General features: G+C 35.0%; 1 protein-coding gene across 1 annotated transcript in view; it reads right to left on the bottom strand.

Annotated features, from left to right (window-relative positions):
• ITFG1 (integrin alpha FG-GAP repeat containing 1) overlaps positions 1-25,903 on the bottom strand; it is a 262,800-nt gene that overhangs the window by 220,014 nt on the left and 16,883 nt on the right. The window contains exons 4-5 of the mRNA XM_044659729.1: positions 25,164-25,221; positions 14,113-14,187 (exon numbers count right to left, since the gene is read on the bottom strand). Of these exons, the coding sequence (XP_044515664.1) occupies positions 14,113-14,187; positions 25,164-25,221 (133 nt within the window). The remainder of the gene's footprint in view (positions 1-14,112; positions 14,188-25,163; positions 25,222-25,903) is intronic.

Here is a 25,903-nt window from a genome sequence, read left to right as displayed (position 1 = left end):
TGAAGTTGGGAATGAAGTCAGTATGCCCTAAACCTTATGAAATGGTGGTCTGGACCAGAGTCTCACCATTCAGAACAGAGGGTCACAAAAGACAAAAATTAACTAATACTTACCTTCAAGCTGCCTACATTCTGTTGGGGGAAGAAAATATCTATACTGATATGTGTAAGAATGTATATGCATATATTTATATTACACACACATACATATACACAAAATAGATGCAAGGCAATGTGTGGAAAGGGGACATTAATATTTGCGAGATCAGGAAAGGCCTCAGTAAAAGGAAGTGCATGAATCAAGTCATAGAGGAAGTGCTTCTAAGGTGAAGATGAAGATGGTGTGCATTCCAATTCTGAAATAGTACAAAGTGTATATGTAAGGAACAGTAAGAAGGCTATTTTATTAGCCAGACAATAGAAAGTGTGGATGGCAGGAATGCATAATGAAACTAAAAAGGCAAGCTGAAGGCCAGTTGTGGGTATACTGCAATTCCCTATACTGAATCATCTTGTAAAAGTGAAATTTGGGAGATGCCATCTAAAAGTATATATATTTTCTATGGACACGTGGGAACTATCAAACTACATTTCCCGTGCTCCAATGGGTTTCCGTTTCCTGTTCTTTGGGCGTGGGGACGCCTACGTCTCCACACAGAGAACAGTTTAAATCTCCGGGGTGAGGAGGAACTCTCTTTTAGCTACCTGAGCGCATGGAGGTAACAATAATGGCTGGGGCAGCAATTTTAAATTCTTACAAGCGCGTGGTCTAATGACTTTATCTATCAGCATGGCTTTAATTAAAATACTAATTTATATTATAATATCAGCCTTTATTATTTTTTATCTTAATAATCTATTCTCTTACTACATTGCTCTTGCACTTGGTGACCTCATCAATTCTTGTGGGTTTAATTATGCCTGTGTTTGGCTAAGAGAGAGTGGAATAATAGGTCACTGGATCTGAAGAGACTTATGAATTGTGAGGTTGAATGTTTAATGACATATATTGAAGTCATCTAGTATGATAGAGTCAGGAATTGGGGAGGGGAGAGGAAAACTATGAGCCAAATGATTTAATACTTAAAGTGTCTTATGTATTTCTGCATCAGTTCATGGACTCTATAAGTTCATTTTTGTGGGCTGAAATAAAAGATGTATATACATGAGGTGTTTTTTTCAAGTCCCTGTATAAGAGTTAGGACTCTGTTGCCTACATTTGGAATAAATCTAAGCCTGTTACCAAATTTAGGATAAGCCAAATGCAAGCTATACATTTTGGAAATATCTTAGAATTGCTGCACATGGCTAGAAATGAACAAAAATACACACACACACACACACACACACACACACACACATACTGTCTTTTGGAGGAGTTAGCTCCTAGTGTCAAACACAGTATATTTAAATGCATTCTTTGGAGGGGGTGTCCTTTGGTAATGGAAGTCTGGAAGATAGCTTTATTGGTATGATTCCATTGATTGAGAAAGTGGCATTACAGAAACCTTTGTGTATCACAACAAACATTTAGAGCCTATGAGTTCTAGGCATTCAGCTCACAGCAAGATACTTTAGAAGCTACAAATGGCTTATGCCTTCAAGGCTAATTTATTCACATTTTAACTACTTCTAAGATGTCTACTATGAGAAATGTATTGTGCTAGAGAAAAGTCAGAAATAATTTGATATAATTTCCTTTAAAGAAACTCACAATCTAGTCCTGATAAGTAGCTATGTGCTCAGATAAATTTAATACTAATTCTATGATATGAAAAGTAGATGGGAGACATAACAAAATACTAGGTCAGCTAAAGAAGGTATAACTTTTTCTGGAGAAGGGTTTCAGGATACAAAACATTTCTAAAAAAGAGAATATGGTAAAGGGGAAAGAATGCTAGATTTGAAATAGGGCTTGAGTTTAAATTATGGTTCTGTGTGACCAGAAAAATTACTTAATCTTTCTAGGTTACAATCTCCTTATCTGTAAAAATAAAGGAGTTAACTTAAATGGCTTCTAAGTTCCTTTGAACCTCTATAGCTAGTATTCTATTATCTATGCAAACTATGAATAAAGACACATCACAAAGACTTTTGATGTTAGCACATATCTTATGAAATGAAGACTCACATAGGAAATAAGATATGAGTTGGACTTAACATAAATGAAAAGAAATAAGGAAACCAGTAGAGGTGGTTATTGCCCTGTAAAGTTTGTTTTTGATGAAATGACTTGTCTTGATTCTTTCGGGAAGATAGCAGCTTAGACAGAGCAAATCTTAAAACCTCCGCACCCTTACACACAGAGATAGAAAACAATGTGCTTCTGGAAGAAAGAGGACCAAATCTACCAACGGGACAGAGCAGGGGGAACCCTACTACAGCATAACTAAAGAAGTATGCCAAGAAAAAGACTTCAATTCTTGAAGTGTCTGGTCTGAGGGCAGAGAAGGGGAATCCCAGGATCCCAGGACCCCTCCCCACATGCTGTGCTGAGTCTCCAGCAGCCAGGAAAATCTCAGGGCAGGTGGACACAGGGGTCTGGAGAGAGGGCCTTGCTGGCATCAGACTCAGGGAGTCAAACACAGGCACTGGAGAGGTGACTGGAGGAGAAAAACAAGAGAAACACAGCAAAAACACCCAGAAGATGGTGGTTTAGAGAGAGCCAAACCACAGATTACACACAGCTTGGTTTCCTCATACTGAGACAGAGATCACAGGGCTTCAAGAGGAAAGAAAACAAGATCAAACACAGCAGACAGCACAGGGGTACCCCACTGCTGGAGAGTTCAGTTCAGCAAAAATGCTCCTTTTTGTCACCCCACTTTTTTTTTGTTTGTTTTTCTGTTTGTTTTTCCCTCCCCTCAAGGTTTTAGCCTCAGGGCAGATAAAGCAGTAAGATTAATCCAATCAATAGAGGATTAATCCCAACAATTGAACAGACAAGAAGTCTTCAGAGGGAAGAGAAAGTAACTACAAACCTAAATTACCAGCTGGATTATTCATCAAAGATCATTAAATACATCTGCTCAAACTAGCAGAACAAGGAGGGGAAAAAAGCATGAGTAAGCTACAGAAAAAGAGAAAAGAAATGACAATTGACAGCATCTTTCAAGGAAGTGAAAAGACAGCAAATGAAACAGAAATGGAAGAAGAGGAAGTAGTTAAAGTGAACTGGACACAGGCTTTTGAAGATCTCAAAATTCAATTAACTCAAGAATTTAAAACTCAATGAACTCAAGAACTTCAGGAACTCAAAAAGCAATCAAGAGAGTCTGAAGACAATTTGAAAAAGGAAATACATGAACTAAAACAAGAAAATAAAGTCTTAAAAGCCAGAATTGGCCAGCTTGAAAATGAAGCAAAGAAGGCAAAAGATGATATACAAAGAAAATCAGACCAGAAAGAGAAGGATGACCAAAAAGCAAGGGATGAAATTCAGTCTTTAAAAAACAGAACTCAACAACTAGAAAGCAAATGACTTCACAAGGCAGCAAGAATATATTAAGCAAAATTTTTAAAATGAAAAATTTGAGGAGAATATGAAATACCTCATTGATTCAACCAAAGATCTGGGGAACAGAGCTGGAAGAGACAACTTAAGAATTTTTGGTTTCCCAGAACATCATGATAAAAGAAAAAGTTTAGATAGCATTTTACAAGAAATTATCAGAGAAAATTGCCCAGAAATTCTTGAATAAGAGGAAAAGGTGGAAATCGACAGGATCCACAGATCATTTCCTACATTTAATCCACAACTGACAACTTCCAGGAATATTATAGCCAAATTCAAAAACTGCCAGACCAAGGAAAAAATATTACAAGCTGCTAAAAAGAAGTCATTCAGATATTAGGGAACCACAGTTAGGATAACACAGGATCTGGCTGTATCTACATTTAAAGACCAGAATACATGGAACACAATATTCCAGAAAACAAGAGAGCTGGGTCTACAACCAAGAATCAACTATCCAGCAAGACTAACTATATTATTGCAGGGAAAAGTATGGTCATTCAATAAAATTGAGGACTTCCAAACATTCATCAAGAAAAAACCGGACTTAAACAGAGAGTTTGCTGCCCAAACCCAGAACTTAAGAGAAACAATATAAGGTAATTAAGAAAATGGGAGGGAGGAGAAAAATTTTTTTTTCTTTAAGGGACACAACAAGTTCAATCAATTTATATCCCAAGAAGAAAAGAAGGTATTGGCAAATAATAAAAATTATTATTACCAACAGGGTAACTAGAAGTTTATATAGAGGGAACAGGGACAAACTGTATAGGATGAAATGTCAAGAGATATATAAATAGAAATATATATATGTATGTATATATACATACATATATGTATGTGTGTATGTATATATGTATGTATGTATCTAGGTATAAATATATACAAAACTGGGGGGGGGAAGAAGATAATAATAAGAAAAATAGGAAAACAAACAAAAAGGAATAAATTTATATTCCATAAATAAGCTCGTGGGATCAACAGGGAAAAATAACAATACACTGTAAGGGTAAAGAGGTTAGAGAGAGGAAATATTCAATATTTAAGTGCATTGAAATCAACTTAGAGAAGAACAATCAGATCCATAGGGGCAGAAAATTGATTCACGCCTTATAGAGAAGTAGAAGGGTAACAAACAGACTGGTGGAAAGGGAAGAAAATAGTAAGGAGGGAGAGGGTTTGTGGGGAGCGCCTCTTGGCTTTAAAGAACAGTAAGAGGGGAATAAGAAGGGACGGGGGGATAAAGGGAAGTATAAGAAGGGAGGGGATTATAGGAACTAATTAAAAATAAAACACGGGTAGAGAAGGAAACAGTGAAAGAAGGAAGGACAGGACTGGGAGAGAGAATCAAAATGTCTGGGAATGCACAGTTGATAATTTTAACTCTGAATGTGAATGGGATGACCTCGCCCATAAAACGGAAGCAAATAGCTTTTGATAAGAAACCAAAACCCAACCATATGTTGTCTACAAGAAACACACATGAGACAGACAGACATACATAAAGTGAAAATGAGAGGATGGAGCAAAATCTTTTGGGCTTCAAATGAGAAAAAGAAGGCAGGGGTGGCTATCATGATCTCTGACAGAGCCAAAGTAAAAATATATAAGGTTAAAAGAGATAGGGAAGGTAACTACATCCTCATAAAAGGCAGTATAAACAATGAAGAAATATCAGTACTCAATATGTATACACCAAATGGTATAGCTTCCAAATTTCTAAAGGAGAAGCTAGTGGAGTTCAAGGAGGAAATAGATAGCAAAACCATACTAGTGGGGGACCTCAACCTTCCCCTATCAGATCTAGATAAATCAAACCAAAAAATAAATAAGAAAGAGATAAGAGAGGTGAATGAAATCCTGAAAAAAGAGTTAATAGATATATGGAGAAAAATAGAGACAAAAAGAAATTCTTTTCAGCAGCACATGGAACATTCACAAAGATAGACCATGTAATAGGGCACAGAAACATGGCAAACAAATGCAAAAAAGCAGAAATAATAAATGTAACCTTCTCAGATCATAATGCAATAAAAATAGTTATTAGTAAGAATACATGGAGAGGCAAACAAAAACTAATTAGAAATTAAATAATATGATTCTCCAAAATAATTTAGTGAAAGAACAAATCAGAGAAACAATTGATAATTTCATTGAAGACAATGACAATGATGAGACATCTTACTCAAACCTATGGGATGTAGCCAAACCAGTTCTAAGGGGAAAATTTATATCACTGAGTGCATATATTAACAAATTAGGGAAGGCAGAGATTAATGAATTGGGCATACAACTTAAAAAACTAGAAAATGAACAAATTAAAAATCCTCAGATGAAAACTAAATTAGAAATACTAAAAATCAAAGGAAAATTAATAAAATTGAAGGTAAAAGAACTATTGAATTAATAAATAAGACTAGAAGCTGGTATTTTGAAAAAACAGATAAAATAGACAAAGTACTGGTTAATCTAATTTAAAAAAGGAAAGAAGAAAACGAAATTAATAGTATCACAGATGAAAAGGGAGACCTCACCTCTAATGAAGAGGAAATTAAGGAAATCATTAAAAACTATTTTGCCCAATTATATGGCAATAAATTTAGCAATCTAGGTGATATGGATGAATATTTGCAAAAATATAAATTGCCTAGATTAACAGCAGAAGAAATCTAATACTTAAATAATCAAATATCAGAAAAAGAAATTGAACATGCCATTAAAGAACTCCCTAAGAAAAAATCTTTAGGGCCTGATGGATTCACAAGTGAATTCTATCAAACATTCAAAGAACAATTAATCCCAACACTATACAAATTATTTAATATAATAAGCAAAGTAGGAGTCTTACCAAACTCCTTTTATGACACAAATATGGTACTGATTCCAAAGCCAGGTAGATCAAAAACAGAGAAAGAAAATTACAGACCAATCTCCTTAACGAACACAGATGCAAAAATCTTAAATAGAATACTAGCAAAAAGACTTCAGCAAGTGATCAAGAGGGTTATTCATCATGATCAGGTGGGATTTATACCAGGAATGCAAGGATGGTTCAACATTAGGAAAACCATCCACATAATTGACCATATCAAAAAGCAAACCAACAAAAAATCACATGATTATCACAATAGATGCTGAAAAAGCCTTTGACAAAATACAACACCCATTCCTACTGAAAACACTAGAAAGTGTAGGAATAGAAGGTCCTTTCCTAAAAATAATAAACAGTATATGTCTTAAACCATCAACATAATATGCAATGGGGATAAATTAGAAGCCATCCCAATAAGATCAGGAATGAAACAAGGATACCCATTATCACCTCTATTATTTAACATTGTACTAGGAACAATAACAGTAGCAATAAGAGAAGAAAAAGAAATTGAAGTTATTAAAATAGGCAATGAGGAGACCAAGCTATCACTCTTTGCAGATGATATGATGGTATACTTAAAAAAATCCTAGAGAATCAACTAAAAAGCTAGTAGAAATAATCAACAACTTTAGCAAAGTTGCAGGATACAAAATAAATGTACATAAATCATCAGCATTTCTATGTATTTCCAACACATTAGAGCAGCAAGAGGTAGAAAGAGAAACACCATTTAAAATCACCCTAGACAATATAAAATACTTAGGAATCTATCTACCAAAAGAAACAGAGATATTATATAAATATAACTACAAAACACTTTCCAAACAATTAAAACTAGATCTAAACAATGGGAAAAACATTGATTGCTCATGGGTAGGAAGAGCTAACATAATAAAAATGACCATTCTACCAAATTAATTTACCTATTTAGTGCCATACCTATCAAATTACCAAAAAACTTCTTTACTGAATTAGGAAAAACTATAACAAATTTTATTTGGAAAAACAAAAGATCAAGAATATCAAGGGAAATAATGAAAAAAAAAATGTGAAGGAAGGGGGCCTAGCAGTACCAGATATTAAACTATACTATAAAACAGCAGTAATCAAAACAATATAGTACTGGCTAAGAGATAGAAGGGAGGATCAGTGGAATAGACTTGGGATTAATGACATCAGCCAGACAGTGTATGATAAACCCAGAGAGCCCATCTTTTGGGACAAAAATCCACTATTTGACAAAAACTACTGGGAAAATTGGAAAACAATATGGGAGAGATTAGGTTTAGATTAACATCTCACACCCTACAACAAGATAAATTCAGAATGGGTTAAAGACTTGAATATAAAGAAGGAAACCGTAAGTAAATTAGGTGAACACAGAATAGTATACTTGTCAGATCTCTGGGAAAGGAAAGATTTTAAAACCAAGCAAGAATTAAAAAAAATTACAAAATGTAAAATAAATAATTTTGATTATATTAAATTAAAAAGTTTTTGTACAAACAAAAACAATGCAACCAAAATCAGAAGGGAAAAGAACAAACTGGGAAAAAATCTTTATAACAAAATATTCTGACAGAGGTCTAATTACTCAAATATATAAGGAGTTCAATTAATTGTATAAAAAATCAAGCCATTCCCCAGTTGATAAATGGGCAAGGGACATGAATAGGCAATTTTCAGGTAAAGAAATCAAAAGTATCAATAAGCACATGAGAAAGTGTTCTAAATCTCTAATAATTAGAGAAATGCAAATCAAAACAACTCTGAGGTACCTAACCTCACACCTAGCAGATTTGCTAAAATGAAAGAAGGGGAGAATAATGAATGTTGGAGGGGATGTGACAAAATTGGGAGGTTAATGCACTGCTGGTGGAGTTGTGAACTGATCCAACCATTCTGGATGGTAATTTGGAACTATGCCCAATGAGTGATAAAAGAATGCTTGCCCTTTGATCCAGCCATACCATTGCTGGGATTGTGCCCCAAAGAGATCATAGATAAACAGATTTGCAGAAAAATATTTATAGCTACGCTCTTTGTGGTGGCAAAAAACTGGAAAGCAAGGGTATGCCCTTCAATTGGAGAATAGCTGAACAAATTGTGGTGGTATATGTTGGTGATGGAATACTATTGCGCTCAAAGGAATAATAAACTGGAGGAATTCCATGTGAACTGGAAAGACCTCCAGGAATTGATGCAGAGTGAAAGGAGCAGAGCCAAAAGAACATTGTACACAGAGACTAATACACTGTGGTAAAATTGATTGTAATGGATGTCTGTATTAGCAGCAGTGCAATGACCCAAGACAATTCTGAGGGATTTATGGAAAAGAATGCTACCCATATTCAGAGGAAGAACTACAGGAGTGGAAACACAGAAGAAAAACAACTGCTTGAACACTTGGGTTGATGAGGACATGACTGGGGATGTAGACCCGAAAAGACCACACCAAAGTAACTATCAATAATATGTAAATAAGTCTTGACTGACCACACATGTTAAAATCAGTGGAAATGTGAGTTAGCTACTGGGTGGTGGGGAGGTTTAGGGAGGCTGGAGGGGGTGTAGGGTAAAGGAAAAACATTAATTATGTAACCATGGAAAATTTTCTAAAAATTAAAAATTAAAAAAAAAGAAATGACTTCTTATTTTTTGTATATCTAAAAGTATGTCTCAAATGAGGAATTCAATATAAGTATAAAGTGTCAATTGTTGATATATTACATATTCAAGTATTTCCTAATCATTGCCTTCAAGTTAAGGCTTATCTATATATTTTTCTTATTTTATTCTTATATGGGATAATTGAATATAATTTTAGCTTAATATCTACATAATGCGCATCATAGCATATGTGCAGCTAAGCTCATCCTAGTTAAAGCTGGCAGCTGTTGTCTTTCCCACACGATGCTTATGTATTTATAATTCATTAAAAAGAGGTGAAAATTGTATGTTACATGATTCCAAATAATTGATTTAAGAAATCTAAGCAGAAGCTTCATTCAACATTATCATCAAAAACAAATGCTACCGAACAGATGACTTACTATAAGGTAATTGTAAAGTACAAATTCTATTGTCAATATCAGGCATATACATTATGAAATTTTACAGCTAAAATTTGCTTCATTTGCTCTTCTGATATAGTTTAAGTTTTTAGCAAGAAGGAATTGATATTTTTTAAGCAAAGTATTTATCTAAATTGTAAACTTCTCAACTGTGTGAAATCATATGAGATTGAATATAAAATGAAACTAATTTTAGGAGGAAAAATACATAGCAGTGACCTTCAGGTGGTCAATTTATTCCAGAGACAGAATGATGTGTTTTATTTGATCAGTGACATTTCTTGACCTCTGAGGGAAAACCTAATTATTATTATTATTTTCCACAGGAACTACAACAATATTAAGGTACACTACTTTGTGGGCATCATTATCCTTTAATCACAAAAAATTAGCATTTACCAAAGGGTGAATTTAAATCTAATTAATGTCAACTGCTGATGTTTGGTTGCCTATGGTAACTGACTTTAAAATGAATTTGAATTCACTCACTTTTCAGAGATAAACATATAATGATATTAACATTTGAAAATCCTTAGAAAATCCAGTAACTTTTTAATTTTTTTAATATTTTGAAATTCAATTACGCCTAAACATCTATGCATATAACACAATCCCCATCATTTCCCTCACTCTTTCTAATTCTTTGGTGTTATTAGCATAGTTCCTGTATGTCCTTAGAAGTAATGACTCTTAGGTAAAATTCTTTTTTAAATCACTGTCAACATGGGGAGAGGAGGGAGGTATCTACTCCTCATCCCATTCTGCAATGTTTGGTTCCTCTACTGGAAAGCTTTACCATGAATCCTCTCTTCTCTGACCTGTAGTAATGTGCTACAGAGGATAGAGAATTGAACTTAAGAGTTAGGAAGGAAAAACCAGGGCTCAAGTCCAACCTCTAATATATCTTTGCTGTTTGACTTTAGACAAATCACTAAACTTCTCACTATCCCCTGGAAATTATATAACACCATACTTTGCAGATAAGCCATCAATGTGCACTGGTAGAAAAGCTCTAAACATCAATAAAATCACAGGTCCATGGTGGTCCTCTCTCCCAAAAGAACTCCCAGTATGTCCCATAGTATTATTAGCAATATGCTTAATATTCTGACCTCAAATTACTATAAAAAAAGTGTGAGCCTAAATTCTTAACACAATATAAATCTTATTAGACTTAATGGAAGTCCAGTAAAAATGAACTGAATTAAATTTGTTTTTAGAATTAATGAAATATTTGATGCATTTTCTCTTAAAAAGAAAAATAAAATCCAAAGCCTGATATTTAAATAGAATCACTAGCCTTTAAATATAAAAACTTCTTCAAAATTCTTACAGAGTGGTAGAGTCAAAAGATAAGGCAAGCTTGTCATCAAAATACTTTATTTAAAAAATGAACAAAAAAGTCAACTTTATGCTGCAGATAATATAAGTATATTTAGACACAATAATAATTACAGTACTTTATATATTATAGGTAAATGCAGTCTATTAAAAATGTAAATTCACCTTGATTAAAAAATCAGCAAAACAAAATCCTTTTTCTTTAAACAAAGATTCACACTTGGAACTAAAATGAATTTCATATATAATTAATCACTAACTTTAATGAAATATGAATGTGCTGTGAAAATACTTCCATGAAAAAAATTCTTATTTATGCTATGCTTGAAGAAAGCTGATAAAATCTTTCTGAAAAGTCAATATAAGGTTATAGTCCTAAATAACTTAGGGGAATCAGAAGCTATATTCTAAAAACTTTAGGATTTAAATGAAAGTCATCTTAAAAAAATTAAGTCAAGATTTATAGTTCAAAATACTCTGAAGGGCACAAAAAAATTTCCATTACATATTCACTGGTCTTAAAAACAAACAAAAAAAACAAACATTTTCTAATATGTCCACTTTGGCATAGTGGAAATTCTGCTAGATTTGGAGCTGAATATCCCAGGTTCAGATCTCCATATCTCTTACAACCTGTGCCAAGATGGGCCAATCATTTCATCTCTCATTCTCCTTGACCTCTCTGCCGTCTTTGATATGGCTGATTGCCCTCTTCTAGGTACTTTCTTCCCTCCAGGTTTTCATGATATTGCCCTATCTTGGTTCTTCTACTTGTCTGACTGGTCCTGAAGTGGGGGCTCTATCATGAGCCCCCTTCTCCCTTTATACTATTTTATTTGATGATCTCATTAGCTCCTATGTTTTTCACTCCTCGATTATTAATACTACACAGATGATCCTCAAACTGAGCCACCTAGCTAGCACTTTCATATAATTTTTAAAGAACAAGATCTTAGCCAGATGGTCTTTTATTATAATTCTATTTAAAGTTATGTGCAAATATCTATAATTTATCCTCAATGTATTTTCAGGAAAACAAAATCATCTGTAAAAGTGAAGTTCAGTCTATTGAATTTGCTCAAGTTAAAATGCTTCACTTAGCCAACCACTGAATATAATGTAATGTCAGAGGAAGTATCATGATGAAAAAATAAGATCTATTCTTTCCTGCCTAGACAAAAGCTAACTAGATTTTAATTCATGTTTTGCAATTCTGCTGAAGAATAAATGGCCAAAGTTTACAGTTATGAGTAACTGTATTCAAATATTCCATAAAATTTACTTGGAAATTAGAACAAATTAGGATCAAAGTGTGCAGCATGTATTTCCATTACATATTTCACACTTACCTATTTAAATAATAAACTCAAGACTGGTCTATAAGGGGGAAGATAAGAATGAGCATTTATTTAGTGCCTATGTGCCAGATATTGCAATAAGCACTTTACAAATTTTATTTCATCTGAAAATCACAATAACACTGTGAGGCAAGTACTATTTATTATCCCCAATTTACAGTTGAGGAAACTCGAATAGATAGAGGTTAAGTTATCAGGTCCTATTGACTCCAGGCTCAATTCTCTAACTACTCTGCTACCTAGCTGCATTGATTTCTGGCCACTATTTAAAATACAAGTGAATGGTTTCTCAGCATGGGAAGATATTAAGTAAATTTTGTTTGCCTTGATCAAAATAATAAGTATTTTTACTTTTCCATTAAGAGCAAAGATATTCCAAAAGCTTGAGTCACATCAGTTACAAGCTACATTTTGGGAAATTGCTAATTAACATTGCTGGCACTTTGTGGCATATAAAAGTAACACTTGAGAAACACTACTTCTAAAAAATGTGGCATAGAGGAACATTATTTTAAGTCATTATAAAGTTAGAGTAAGGAAGAAGTTGAAGCTTCAACTACTGATTAGCAAAGTTATTATTAAGGGTAAGTTAATATTTTCATTTGGAATTCTTTTCTGACCCTTCACCTCAGTTTTGTAAAGTAATAACCTGAATTTCTGCTAATAAATTAAAAATATAATTAATTTTAAAACTGCCATTTGAACTTGACAATTCTCCCAAAATTGAATTCTTCCAAGAATATCCATTTTGGGGAAGGTCTTCAAACTAGCCTTACCTGATTATCTATCTACTGTGGCCCACATAAGTACATTACCCCTGACTCGTCCACTTCTGCCTTTCAGCTTGCCTCTTGTGGGAAGTCTTCCCTATTAGAATGTAAACTATATACTGCATGAAAGCAATAATATAACTTATATCAGACTATTTACCACCTTGAGGAGGAGGGAGGGAAGGAAGGAGAGAATCTGAATTATAAAATATTAGAAAACAATTGTCAAAAATTCATTCTAAGTGTAACTGAAAAAAATGAAATTCAATTTAAAAAAATGTTAGCTCCCCGAGGAGAAGAGCAGTCTTTCTTTCTGTTTTGATTTGTGTCACTGGCACTTAGAACAGTCTGGAGTCAGAAAAACTAGAGATCAAATATGACCACAGACATTGGTTGTGTGATTCTGAGCATGTTATTTAATCCCTGCCTGAATAGAACTGGAGAAGGAAATGGCAAACCTCTGGTGTCTTTGCCAGGAAAACCCCATGACCTATGGGGTCATGATCTGAATGAACAACAACTGGCACATAGAAAGCACTTAATAAATGCCTACTGACTAAATGAATTCATCATGGCATGATCATGAATTCATGAAGGTTACTTTAGCAAGTGCAGGTTGTAGAAGGTTATCCCCACTTAGAAAGGCTCTAAGTATAATCCTGGAAATAGACTATGGGGTCTGGCAGAGGCAGGGACTCATTATCTACATATTGGGATTAAATGACTCATCTAGCTTCATATAGCTAGGAAGTGCCTGAGATAAAATTTGAATCCAGGTCCCCCTGATTCCAGGCCTGGTGCTCTATCACATTGTGCTACCTACTTAGCCACTGCAAAATCCATCATATTTAAATGAAATTCTCCTATTCCTAAACACACACCTAAAAATTAAATACTTAAATAAAAACATAAATCTCACATTTTCTTATTCTCAGAGAACATACAAAATATTATCAGGTTAGGAAATCTCTAGAGCCAAATCCATCTTTTGATTAAGGGAATTCCAGACACTGATAAAATACTCTTTTAAACACTACAAAATCATCTTTATTTATAATGGACTGATCTTTTCAATGTAGATATAAGAACCAATTTTTAACTTCAGATTACATACAAAGTCAGAATAACATTATCATTTAATAATATATGTTGTCATATAATAACATTAAGTATCTACTTACCCGCCTATCAGGATCTGTGGTTGGCTCGATACATTTGTGACACCAAAAACATCAGGGATTAAATCACCATTGAAGCTAAAATGAAAAACAGTGAATATTTTATTAAAATGTCCTTTAGTCATCTTAAAGGGAAATATTATTTAAATTCCTTATACTATCTTTGGAAATTTATTTTAGACTCTTAAATCATCTAGTTTGTAACCTAAGAGTTTTCAGAGAAAGAACCATACATAAAAAATCAACCCTGCCCCTTAGAACAGTGATTCAAAGTAAATCAAACAGAAGTTATACTGAGAGACACACAAATATTAATAACCCTGCCAACAATATGCAAAGGATTCAAAGAACCTTCAGAGTTGTAAGGGATCTTAAGAGTTGTAGAATTCTGATTTTATGAAGCCTATAACACTGCAAAGTTTTATGTAGTTTCTATTGAATAGCTCCAACATCAGTGCATGTTGTACCTAATAAGTTAGCTTATTATATATATATATATATATATATATATATATATATATAGGCAGCTCTACTTGTTAGACAGTTCTTTCTTCTACTACTAAGAAAATATTTGCATAAATATAACTTCTTTTAACTGGTTACAAATTTCTAGAGTTACAAAAGTAAGCTTAAACCCTTTGTGACACAGGAGCCTTTCATATTCTGGAAAGGCAGAATTCACTTTCTAAGTTGTTTCTTCTTAATAACCATTCCAAGTTCTATACTTAAAAAAAAATCTGCTGACTTTGCCTGTCCCTTCCAATTCCTTAAAAGAGTATGAAAGAAAAACAGAATTCCAGTTACGAACATGTATAACAAAAGCAAAATAAGTAAATTCCATATTAATCACCTAAAATTTATCTATATCTATTTATTTCATTCTGTAATAAGGAACTTCTGGGACAAGATGGAGGACATCTTGAGTGACAGGAATGTCAGTTAAAGACTTTGGAATGTGCCCATGTGGTATGAGCCAGGGTCAAAAGAAAGTTGGAACCACCCCTATAAATACCCTGGGACAACAGCATAATTAGTCTCATTCTTGATAATCTTGGGAGGAGAGTGGATTGCAGGGAGGGTAGGCCCTAGACCTGCAATCCATCATCCATAACTGAGTGCCATAGGAAATCAATTTCCTGCTATTAATAGAGGTGAGAGAGACAACACCACAGTCAACAAGAAGAACATCACTAGCCTTCCTTATCCTTTCGTTTGTGCCATGACTGGGTCAAGCCAGTGATTTAGAGAGGGAGAAGAAAGCTCCAGTCTATCATCAAATCTATCATCCATTTAATTTGGATTACCTTTATTTATTTAGACTTAGCTTAGCATTCCCCAAAACCTCTATCCTTACTTCCTTGTTCCTAACCCTTTTAGATAAAGAAATAAATCCTGTTGCAGTACAAAGAAGATTGGTGTTCCTTTCCTAATTGGTGAATCATCTATAGCTAATTAGGGAAGGGATTTATAAATCACAGTCAGAATAGCATTTATCCAGTGGGCACATCTATACCAGCCCAAACCAACCCTTTACCATCAAATCTAACCCCAAGCCAGGGGCTAGAAGAGTTGTTAAACATTTATACAACTCCCATTAGGTTTCTGGCTTGCGCACTGTCCTAGAGGGAAAAGCTTGGCTAAGCTGATCTTCACAAGTCCTGGGTTACTAGCACATTGGGTAACTACCTAGGCAAACACTTCACTCACTAGCCCAGATCCATCCAGTGCCTGTGAATCCAGAGCTTGCTTGGCAGACTCAACCAACAGAGCCTGTCAGGTCCAAGTGAGGCTTAGCAGCCCTTTCTTACTACCAATCTGCCTCCCTGCCTCCTATTTATGAACAACAATTCTGCATCTTGAGCCCTTCATCTATTAGGCAATAGGTAACATGGTTCAATTATTAGTCCTCTGGAATTGCAGTTGATAATTGCACTGAACATAATGGCTCATTTTTTCAAAGTTTTTGTCATACTGCTGCCACTATATAAATGGTTGTAGTTCTGTTCACATCATTCTACATGGGTTAATGTACCTCTTCTCAAATTTCTTTGAAGTCACCACTTTTGTCATTTTTTACAGGACAATAATATTCCATTACATTTATATATATCTCAACTTGCTCAGGCACTCCCCAATTTATTGGTGTCCCTTCATTTTCCCATTCTATGGTGCACACATAGTTTATTTTGTTTAGGGTTAATCACTCCCCTAAGCTAACCTCTCATTAATTCCTCTTTCTCCCATCTCCCCTTTTTCCTCCTATTTCCCTGTTGAGTGAGATGTGTTTTTGAACCAACTTGGTGTTTGCATGTATCCCATCATCCTTTGATTACTTAACATGACAGTAAGGTTCAAGTGTCAGCCTCTTCCCCCATCCCTTTCTCTCCTCTGATTCACTATCACTCTGGTACAAGACCTTTATCTCCTCACTCTTGGTCTACTGCAATAGCCTGCCAGTGAATCTGCCTTCCACAAGTCTCTTCCCATATCATTCTATCCTCTATTCTGTTGCCAAAGTAATTTTCATAAAGTATAGGTCTGACCAGCTATGTCACTACTCAAACCCCAAATTCCAATGGCACCCTAACAAGATCAAATACACAAATCCTGTTGCATTTAAAGCCTTTCGTAGCCAAGCTTCCTTTTAACTTTTCTAGTCTTTTTATACCTAATACCCCAAAAGTAATCTTCAATCCAGTGATACTGACCTCTGTGCTATTCCATGAACAAAACACTTCATCTCAGCTCCAGGCATTTTCTCAAGCAGTCTATTATGCCTGTAACATACTTTGTCCTCATCTCCACTTCCTACCTTTCCTGGCTTCCTCCAAGTCCCAAATAAGTATCTTCTACAAAATCTATCTTCTACAGGAAGCCTTTTTAAACTCCACTTAATTTTAATGTTTATTCTCTTTAATTTCCTATTTAACCTGTATATAACTTCTTTGTTCATATTTTATTTGCTTATTCTCTCCCCTCTTAGATTGTTGAGGGCAGAAATTATCTTTTGTCTCTTTTTCCTCAGAGTTGCCTGGCCCATAGTAGGCACTTAATGCTTACTGACTATATAGAGGTCTGCTTGTGTGCATCTAGATTATGTGGGATAATTTTCCATAAACTTCCTCCTTCAACCAATGTACTCCTCTTTTATAAAAAATCAAGACATAATAGAATAATTCATAAACCTTTTGTTTAATTAGCCTTTCCTTATAACCCCTGATGATGAGAGTTCAAAAGAGATACATGTATTATCTACCCATATTAGAATGTAAGTAGTTTTTCCTTGTTCACTACTTTATCATTATGTATTTATGTTTACCTTTTATGTTTCTCTTAACTTCTATGTTTGAACTTCAAGGTTTCCATACAACTCTGGTCTTTTCATTAGGAATGCTTTAAAGTTCTCTTTCATTAAAAATCCATTTTTCCTACTGTATAATTATACTCAGTTTTTCTGGTAAGTTATTCTTGGCTGTGAGTCTCTAGTCTTTAACTTTTGGAATATTGTATTCCAAGCTCTTTGATCCCTTAAAGCAGTGATGGGCAAACTACGGCCTTCGGGCCAGCCCTCTGAAATGTTCTATCCAGCAGAGGGACATTATTCCTAATCTGAAGAATACAATGAGTAAGGATACAATACAATGAAACTTCAAAGAAGCTGCCTTAGAAACAGACTGACAGATGAGCATTTCCTTTCCTTTGGCCCCCTCTTTAAAAAGTTTGCCCATCACTGCCTTAAAGTATGGCTGCTAAATCAGGTGTGATCCTGTTTAGGGGCTCATTGATGCTTAAATACTTTTTTCCTAACTGCTTGTGGCATTTTTTGACCAGGGAAACTCTGGGTTTGGGTTATAATTTTCCTAGAAGTTTTCATCTGGAGGTTTCTTTTGGAAGGTGCTCAGTAGATTTTTTTCTGTTTCCACTTTAAGGTCTAATAATAGGAAATCTGTACAGTTTTAAGATTTCTTTTAAAAAGCTATCTATGTTCTGGTTTTGATCATGACATCTGGGTAGTCTGATGATTCTTAAAACTTTTTTCTCTATTTGTTTTCCAGGTTAGTTGTTTTTGATGTGTGATATCTTATATTTTTTTCTATTTCTTCAGGTTTTTTTTACTTCATCTTAATATTTCTTGTTACCCCATGGAATCATGGACTTCTATTTGTTCCATTATACTTTTCAGTACAAAGTTTTGGCAAAGTTTTGTACTCCTTGTGCAAACTGTTAATTCCCCTTCCAATCCTTTCTTCCACAGGCCTTTAAAATTTTCTTTTCATTTCTTTTTCATTTCATTGACAGAAACATTTTCTGATTCTTTTGAAATCCTTGCTTCATGTCTTCTAGGAATCTTATTGAATGTGTGCCTAATTTATGTTTTGAGGCTTTAATTTGTTGATGTTTTGGAGTTATTCTCTTCTTCTGGGTTTATATCTTGAGCATCCCTGTCACCATAATTTCTTTTTTATGGTAGAATTACTCATACTTCATATTTGGGCCAGGATATGTATATTTCTGTAGAGAAGTCTGGATTGGTCCCTCTGCTGTTTTCTTGAGTTATTGGACATTTTGTTGTTCCAAGATCTCTAGGGCATCTCAGACTGGAAACCTGTAAGCTTTCATTGCTCCTAAAGTGGTCTGATTCAGGGTAAAGACTGATTGCTGCCCTATTCATTTGAGCTCAGTAACTTCCTAATATGTGTTTGGGTATGTGCAACAGCAGACTGCTGCTGGGCTCAGTCATTAACAGCTGGCTTGGAAAGTTTGCTGGCTCAGAATGAGAAAATTGCAGGTTGTCCTTTGGTCTGGAATTCAAGCCCTAGTCATTCCTTTTTTAGGTCTATGGGCTTCAGAGTTGCATCACTACTTTGCTTTTGAATTTTCTCCTTTCTGTATATAGTCAAGGGCCTGTGCTAGAGACATGGATTTGTCTGGTCTGGATTTGTGACTGAGTAGTGGGTGACAAAGCTAGTTGACACGTGTCCCTGGCAAACTGTCCCATATGTGTCTGAGGGTGGTGCCATGATATGGGTCATGAATCTCCACTTGCTTTTGTGTACAACCTCTCCCTTGATGCTGGAGTGTCCACATGTAATACTCCTGGCCAGACCCTGCCCTCAGTGTCCATAGACTTCTCTCTCTGCCTCCCCATAAAGAGCTAGGTTAGGCAAACAATTCAATATGACTGTCTTGGATATCCCCATCAGAATTTGGCTAGTATCAGTATTTTCTAGATTTTTTTGGAGGAGAGGGAGGGAGCTTGCTGTACTACTTCTTACTTCTTTACCATCTTGGCTTTGCTGTCTTCCAAGTTCTTTTAATTATTCTTTATATGACACAGCTAGGAGTCCCCTCATCATCCTGGTCATTCTTCACTCTAGGATGTCAGTATTTCTTTTCAAATATCACAGGGTAGGCAAGCTGACCTAGCTGAAGCTACAGGATACCTGAAGGAGAGACAGGAAGTAACATCTCCCAGGCAAATCAAATCTCTAATCATTCAATTAACATTTATTAAGCACCTACTATGTTCTTTGCATTGTGCTAAGCACTGGAGATATACAAAAAGGGGCAAAACACAGACCATGCCCTCAAAGACTTCCCCAATGCCCAATATCTTCCATCAGATGTTGAAAGAGACAGACCAGAACCCTGAAATCCAGAGTCTTCAGAATAGCAACATCCCACAAATAATCAGAACTACTTCCAGACCAGCTTTTGCAGAAATTATTGAGAGGAGAAGTCATTGCAAAGAGGTCCACCTTCCTTATCACCACCAGCAACAACTTTCGACTCACTGCTACTAATAGATAGATAGGCACAAGAGTCCTGGGAGTGGTATCACCCTCCAGTCCTGCTTCTATCCCACTCTTTACAGGAATCAAACAGAATTTTGTAAAGAAGGGGCCAGCCATTCTCACCAACTGCCACTCACAGAGCAGCCTATCTGGCTGAAGTATTAAAGCACTCAGAGAGAGACAGTAGGCAAAATGTATCAAGTTAAGTCAAATCACAACAGTCACCTTGACCGGTCTCTCATTAAACCCTGATATTGACAATCTAGGAATCTGAATCTAAGAACTTTAGGAACAGCAATGCTTCCTTCCAGCCCAGTGCCCTCAGCCATCATCCTAGTGAGAGGCAGCCTGACAACTGCTTCCGTGGGTACTAGAGCCACGCCTCTTGAAGATCTAGAAAAGGGAAAAAATTCTTGCCACCAAAGTCCTTGACACCATCAACTAGCTCAACAACAGAAAGTGATATAATTTTATCACTGGATTTGACTTAACCACATATGTTATGCTACTACATTCTGAGGACTATGAATCTTTTCCTTTTAACTTGCAGCAGAAACCTTCCTCTTATGTTTCTATTTGTATCCCAGCATTTAGCACAGAAAGTGCTTAATAAATGCTTTATTTATTTAATCATTCATTTTATCCAGAACTAAACACAATTTTCCAGTTATAATCTGGCTAATTCAGCCATAATGTAGCTATTATTGGTTAAGCTTTGTACATCATGCTTCTTTAAATGTAGGCTAACATCACATTAGTTTTTGGGCTGTATCACCACTTTACTGATTCGATATTAAATATCTGGTCCATTAGACCCCTAAGCCTTTTTAACATGAACTACAAACAAGTCATGTCTCTTCCATCCTACACTTCAGTTGTAGGCTTTAAAATTTCTAAGTTACATTTATTCCTTAAAGTTCAAAGTTACAGTTATTCTTATGAAATTTCATCCTTTAGATCTGGCCCATCATTCCAGTTTGTTTGTATCATTTTGAATCTTGTCATTTAGTGAATTAGTTATCCTTGTCAGCTCCATGCCATTTGCAAATGTAATGAACATATTATGTTTAAATCTTCAAGCAAATCATAAATAAAAATGTTGAATCAGGATAATCTTTCAAATCATTAATAGTCTCCACTCACTTGATGTATGACTACGACTTTGATAAAGCACAGAAAAAGGCAACTTCAAAAATAAAATCCCAGGTATGCATTCATTCCTCTAGACCAGTGATTCCCAAAGTGGGAGCTACCGCCTCCAGTGGGTGCTGCAGTGATCCAGGGAATGGTGATGGCCACAGGTGCATTTATCTTTCCTATTAATTGCTATTAAATTAAAAAAAAAATTAATTTCCAGGGGGCTAAGTAAAATTTTTTCTGGAAAGGGGGTGGTAGGCCAAAAAAGTTTGGGAATCACTGCTCTAGACCAACATTTGCATGCCCAAATGCAACTTCAAGGTACCTACAAGCCCCCTACATTACCCCAGAGAGTGGAGGGAGGAAGTGCTCATTTTGGGCAGCTGGAAAGAGGAGCTGAGCATGCAAAAAATGTCCTTAGTGTTGGGAAGAGGGGGATCAAAGCAGCTCCCCCAGTGCCTGCTTGGCACCCTTGCCAATACTTCACCAATGATGCCCTAGACCAATGTTTCTATGGTCTCTTCCTTTTTTCTTTCTCTCCCTCCCTCCCTCCTGGCTTTTCAGCTATTTATATTTAAATACATTAATTTCAATATACAAAATTATTTAATTTTTCATTCACTGAAAAGTTCTCATAAGGTTTGTTTGACTGTATTTACTTTTCCAATAATATAGTCATAGTATATACTATATACTATTTGTTGAGAAATTATTTTTCTTCTGCATTAGTTCCTATAAATCCTTCCAGATTTCATTTTTTCCTGATGCTGCTTGAATTCTGAATTTGAGAAACAAAAAAAGAACATGTCTATTTGTAAAAATAGAAAAGAAAAGATAATTATATGTGAAACCATGAATCTAGATAGAGATAGAGTGCTGGGCCTAGAATCAGGAAGATGAGTTCAAATCCAGCCAAAGACATATTAAATACATTAACCTGGACAAGTCATTTAGCCTCTACCTACCTCTGTTTCCTCAAGTATAAAATGGAGTAATAGAACCTACCTCCCAGAGTTGTTGAGAATATTAAATGAGATAATTTAAAAATGCTTTGAACAGTGCCTGGCACATGGCAAGTACAATATAAATGTTACTTCTTCTTCTTATAATCATCATCATCATCATCATTATTATACAAAGTGCATTGTCTGGTACATACTTGGCCCTTAATAAATACTTGTTTCTTTCTTTTCATTACTTCTATTATGTAACCTGCTTTTAAAAAATAAAATGTGAGAAATATAACTTTCAAAGCTGCCCAATTTGCTTGTTTTCCATTGAACTTCTGTTCTCTTCTGTGCATTAAAAAAAAAAAAATCCTCCAATGACTCTTTTTTTTTTTCCTTTTGATTTGGTACCATTCTTTCTACCTCATCTGACCTTAGCATGAATACCCTCTGCCTATATCTCCATCATCTTAATGTACTGTGAGATGCTACCTGGTATAGTGGATGGAGAAAAGGTATTCTGAATTGGGAAGATCTAGGTTTAAGCTCTGTTTATTACATAAACCAGCTGTGGGATGCTGGAATAAGCATAAAGTCAGGGAAGCAGTCAAGTTAGCCTGGCTGATTAATGTGGAATAGGTCAAATCTTTCGCCCTTGGTCACTAAGAGTAAGGGATCCATCATCTGTCCTGTCCTTGAACACTATTTCCACCTCCTAGTCTCACCACTTTTCACTCTTGCTCAGGGAATCAATAACCAAGTTAACATCACTATTGTTTACCTAAACAGAATGACAATCCACTACTATGGTTCACTTCAACTTCTTTGTCTCCTTTCCTTGTCTACCATTCCTCCTGACTCCCTTGTACCCATCTATGCCAGCCTCAATCCCATCCCACTCTACCCTTTCCTATTGGGTCTTTGGAACCCGGTGCTACTGTTAACAAATTACCCATTATATGAAGTATTATATAAACTCTTGGAAACTAGTTTGTATATACTTTATATTGTTTACTATGTATCTGTTGTCCAGGTACTGTTGTATTTTTGTTTTTATGTTCTCAGTTCTTAATACAGAGCATATCACATAACAAAAGTTTAACAAATAAATAGGGGTGGCTAAGTGGTACAGTGGATAGAGTGCCAGTCCTAGAGTTAGGAAGACTCATCTTCCTGAATTTAAATACAGCTTCAGACATCTATTAGTGGTGTGACTTTGTCTGCCTCAGTTTCCTCATCTGTAAAATGATCTGGAGAAAGAAATGGCAAACCACTTCAGTATCTTTGCCAAAAAAACCCCAAATGGGGTCAGGAAGAGTTGGACACTGTGAAAGGCCATTGAGAGGACACAACTTAACAACAACCAAAAATAAATGCATGCTGAATTGAAGTACTGTTGAATGTTGAATTTGCTTCCAACTATTGAAAATGATAAATAAAGATGTTTTAAAATTTTCTATTTCTTACATTTTGTTAACATTTCCAGAGTATATTGTCAACTGTGGTATTAGAGAGTCAAAGGATATGGAAATTTTTGTACCTTTTATTATGTACTTCCAAATTCTAATCTAAAATTATCCTATTAGATTGCAAACAAATTAGACTCAACAAACAACAAATATGTGTCTCTCTCTGCAACTTTGCCCAAACAAAGGTTCATTATTTTAAATTTTTTACCAATTTGGTAGGTATAAGGTGGTTCTGCTGAGTTTTTAATATTCATCTGATTGATTATTAGTGAATTTGCTTATTTTTTCAACTGATAATAGACAATTTGTTTCCTCTTTTATAAAATCTATCCTTGTCCTTTTAAATTTATCAATTAGGAACTAACAGTGTCTTATGTTTTAGATGGCATTTTTTTTCTCTCACATTTGCTATAGATATTTGACATTATTGTTCCTAAGCTATTTTTCTTTTGAATTTGCCACAGATAACACTCTGGAAGTAGAATTAGGAAGATCTAATTTTAAAACTGACCTCAGATCCTTGAAAATTCGGGATCCTTGGGCAAGTCACTTAAAACTCTATCAGTCTTAGTTTCTTCTTCATCTACTCTCAGTGCTGTTGTGAAAATAAAATAAGGTAATACTTGTAAAGTGATCTGCAAACCTCCTTTTATTTAAGAGACAGTAATTTCTTCTCTATAGAGACAGGGACATGGATCACATCTGAGATTTCCATGGTGTAGTAATCTCCACATTGAGATAATTCCTCTGCCAATACAGGGTGGCTCCTTTTCTAAAACTTAATAGTTTCACAGAGCTAACTAGACCATAGAAGGGTTAACTGACTTGCCCCAGGTCACATGGTTAATATGTGTCAGAAGCAGGATTTGAACTGTTATCTTCCTGATTTCTAGGCTGGCTGGCTCCCTATGATATCGTTCTACTTTTACAGAACTGGGATGAATATACATCTCATTTTACTGTCATTTTATGGAATTTTTTATGCTTAAGTCTTTGATCCAATTAGAATACATTGATTTATATGGCACAATACATGTGGGACCAAGTTCATTTCTTATCTTACTGCTAAATCAGTTTTCCTAAGGGAATTTGTTAAATGATGTGCTTTTGAGTTTTCATTTTTTATAGGTTTATTAAATAGTAATATTTTTAATATAGTTGGTTAGTGAATGGTATTCTTAATGTATCCCATTGATCTATTTCTCTCTTCCCCGAGAGTTTTGGTAAAATCTGCTTTGTATATTATGTCTTAAAAGTTCTGGAGTACAAATGTACTTCTAAATTTTAGTATCAAGGTCTTTCTGCATCATTCAAGAAGACTGTGCACCTGCCCTCTAAGTCCCACTTGAAATAAACCCAAGTATTTCTTTTAGGAAAAAAAATCCTGAATTAGTTCCCCTTTTGAATAGTAATATTGCCAAGCTCAGAATTGTTCCATAAGCAATTTAATCAAAGGGTCTGAAGAATTAATTATGTAAACATTACTCTTGTCTTTTCCTTAGTGTTTGTTTTTCATTTTCTCTTTTGGTGACAGGATTATAGATTGAAACTATGACAGCAACATAGCTTGCAATCAAGAGCATAATCAAGTTTAAATATTGTAAACTTAGTTTTTATATCTGACAGCCTAATTTCATACCTGATAAAAATTAGTTTTATTTGTATAAGTTTTAAGTTACTATTGAGAAGCCATAATAGATACTTACTCCATAATTAGTGGTTCATCATAAAATGTCCTATTGAAAACAGTCTTATTGCGAGGATCTAGAGGGAAACAAGTAAATTCATGGGATCAGTTATTTTGATATACTTTGACATGATTCTAAAAGGAAATACTATTCTTTAGGTTTTTCAAAATTCCCCTAAGCTTTAGCCATATGTCACCAACTGTCCAATAGGCATTTCTAACTAGATGTCCCACTGACATCTCAAATTCATTATGCCCAAAATAGATCTCCCTTCCAGATCATATTCTTTTTTTAACCTTTCCTATCTCTATCAGAGATTCTGTTCTTCTCAGATTTGTAACTTTCTCACTGGGCACTTAGTTGCCAGATTTTACTGTTTCTAGCTCTAAAACATCTCTCACAATTGACCTTTAGGTTAGGTCTGTATCATTTCTTGCCCAAGTTTTCAAAATAGCCTTCAAATTAGTTTCCTTCCCTAATGTCTCTTTCCACAATAGTTTAGCTTCCACACAGCTGTCAATGTGGCTTATTAGGCCTACTGAGAAGGAAGGAAACTATTCTGTTCTACTTCCCTACTTAAGCCTGCCATACCATCCCTTCCACTCATTAGAATCTGATCAAGAAGGAACATACCATTTCCTCCACTAATCATTAACTTGTCTGAACTAAGTTTTCTTTACCCCCCCCACTTAATTTATTTATTTTTAATTTTTTTCCCATGGTTGCATGATTCTTGTTGTCTCCCTCCCCTTTTTCTC

Source organism: Gracilinanus agilis, chromosome 2 (assembly GCF_016433145.1).
Source record: "Gracilinanus agilis isolate LMUSP501 chromosome 2, AgileGrace, whole genome shotgun sequence".
In the NCBI taxonomy this organism is placed as follows: Eukaryota; Metazoa; Chordata; class Mammalia; order Didelphimorphia; family Didelphidae; genus Gracilinanus; species Gracilinanus agilis.
This window is presented reverse-complemented; position numbering and strand designations above follow the sequence as displayed.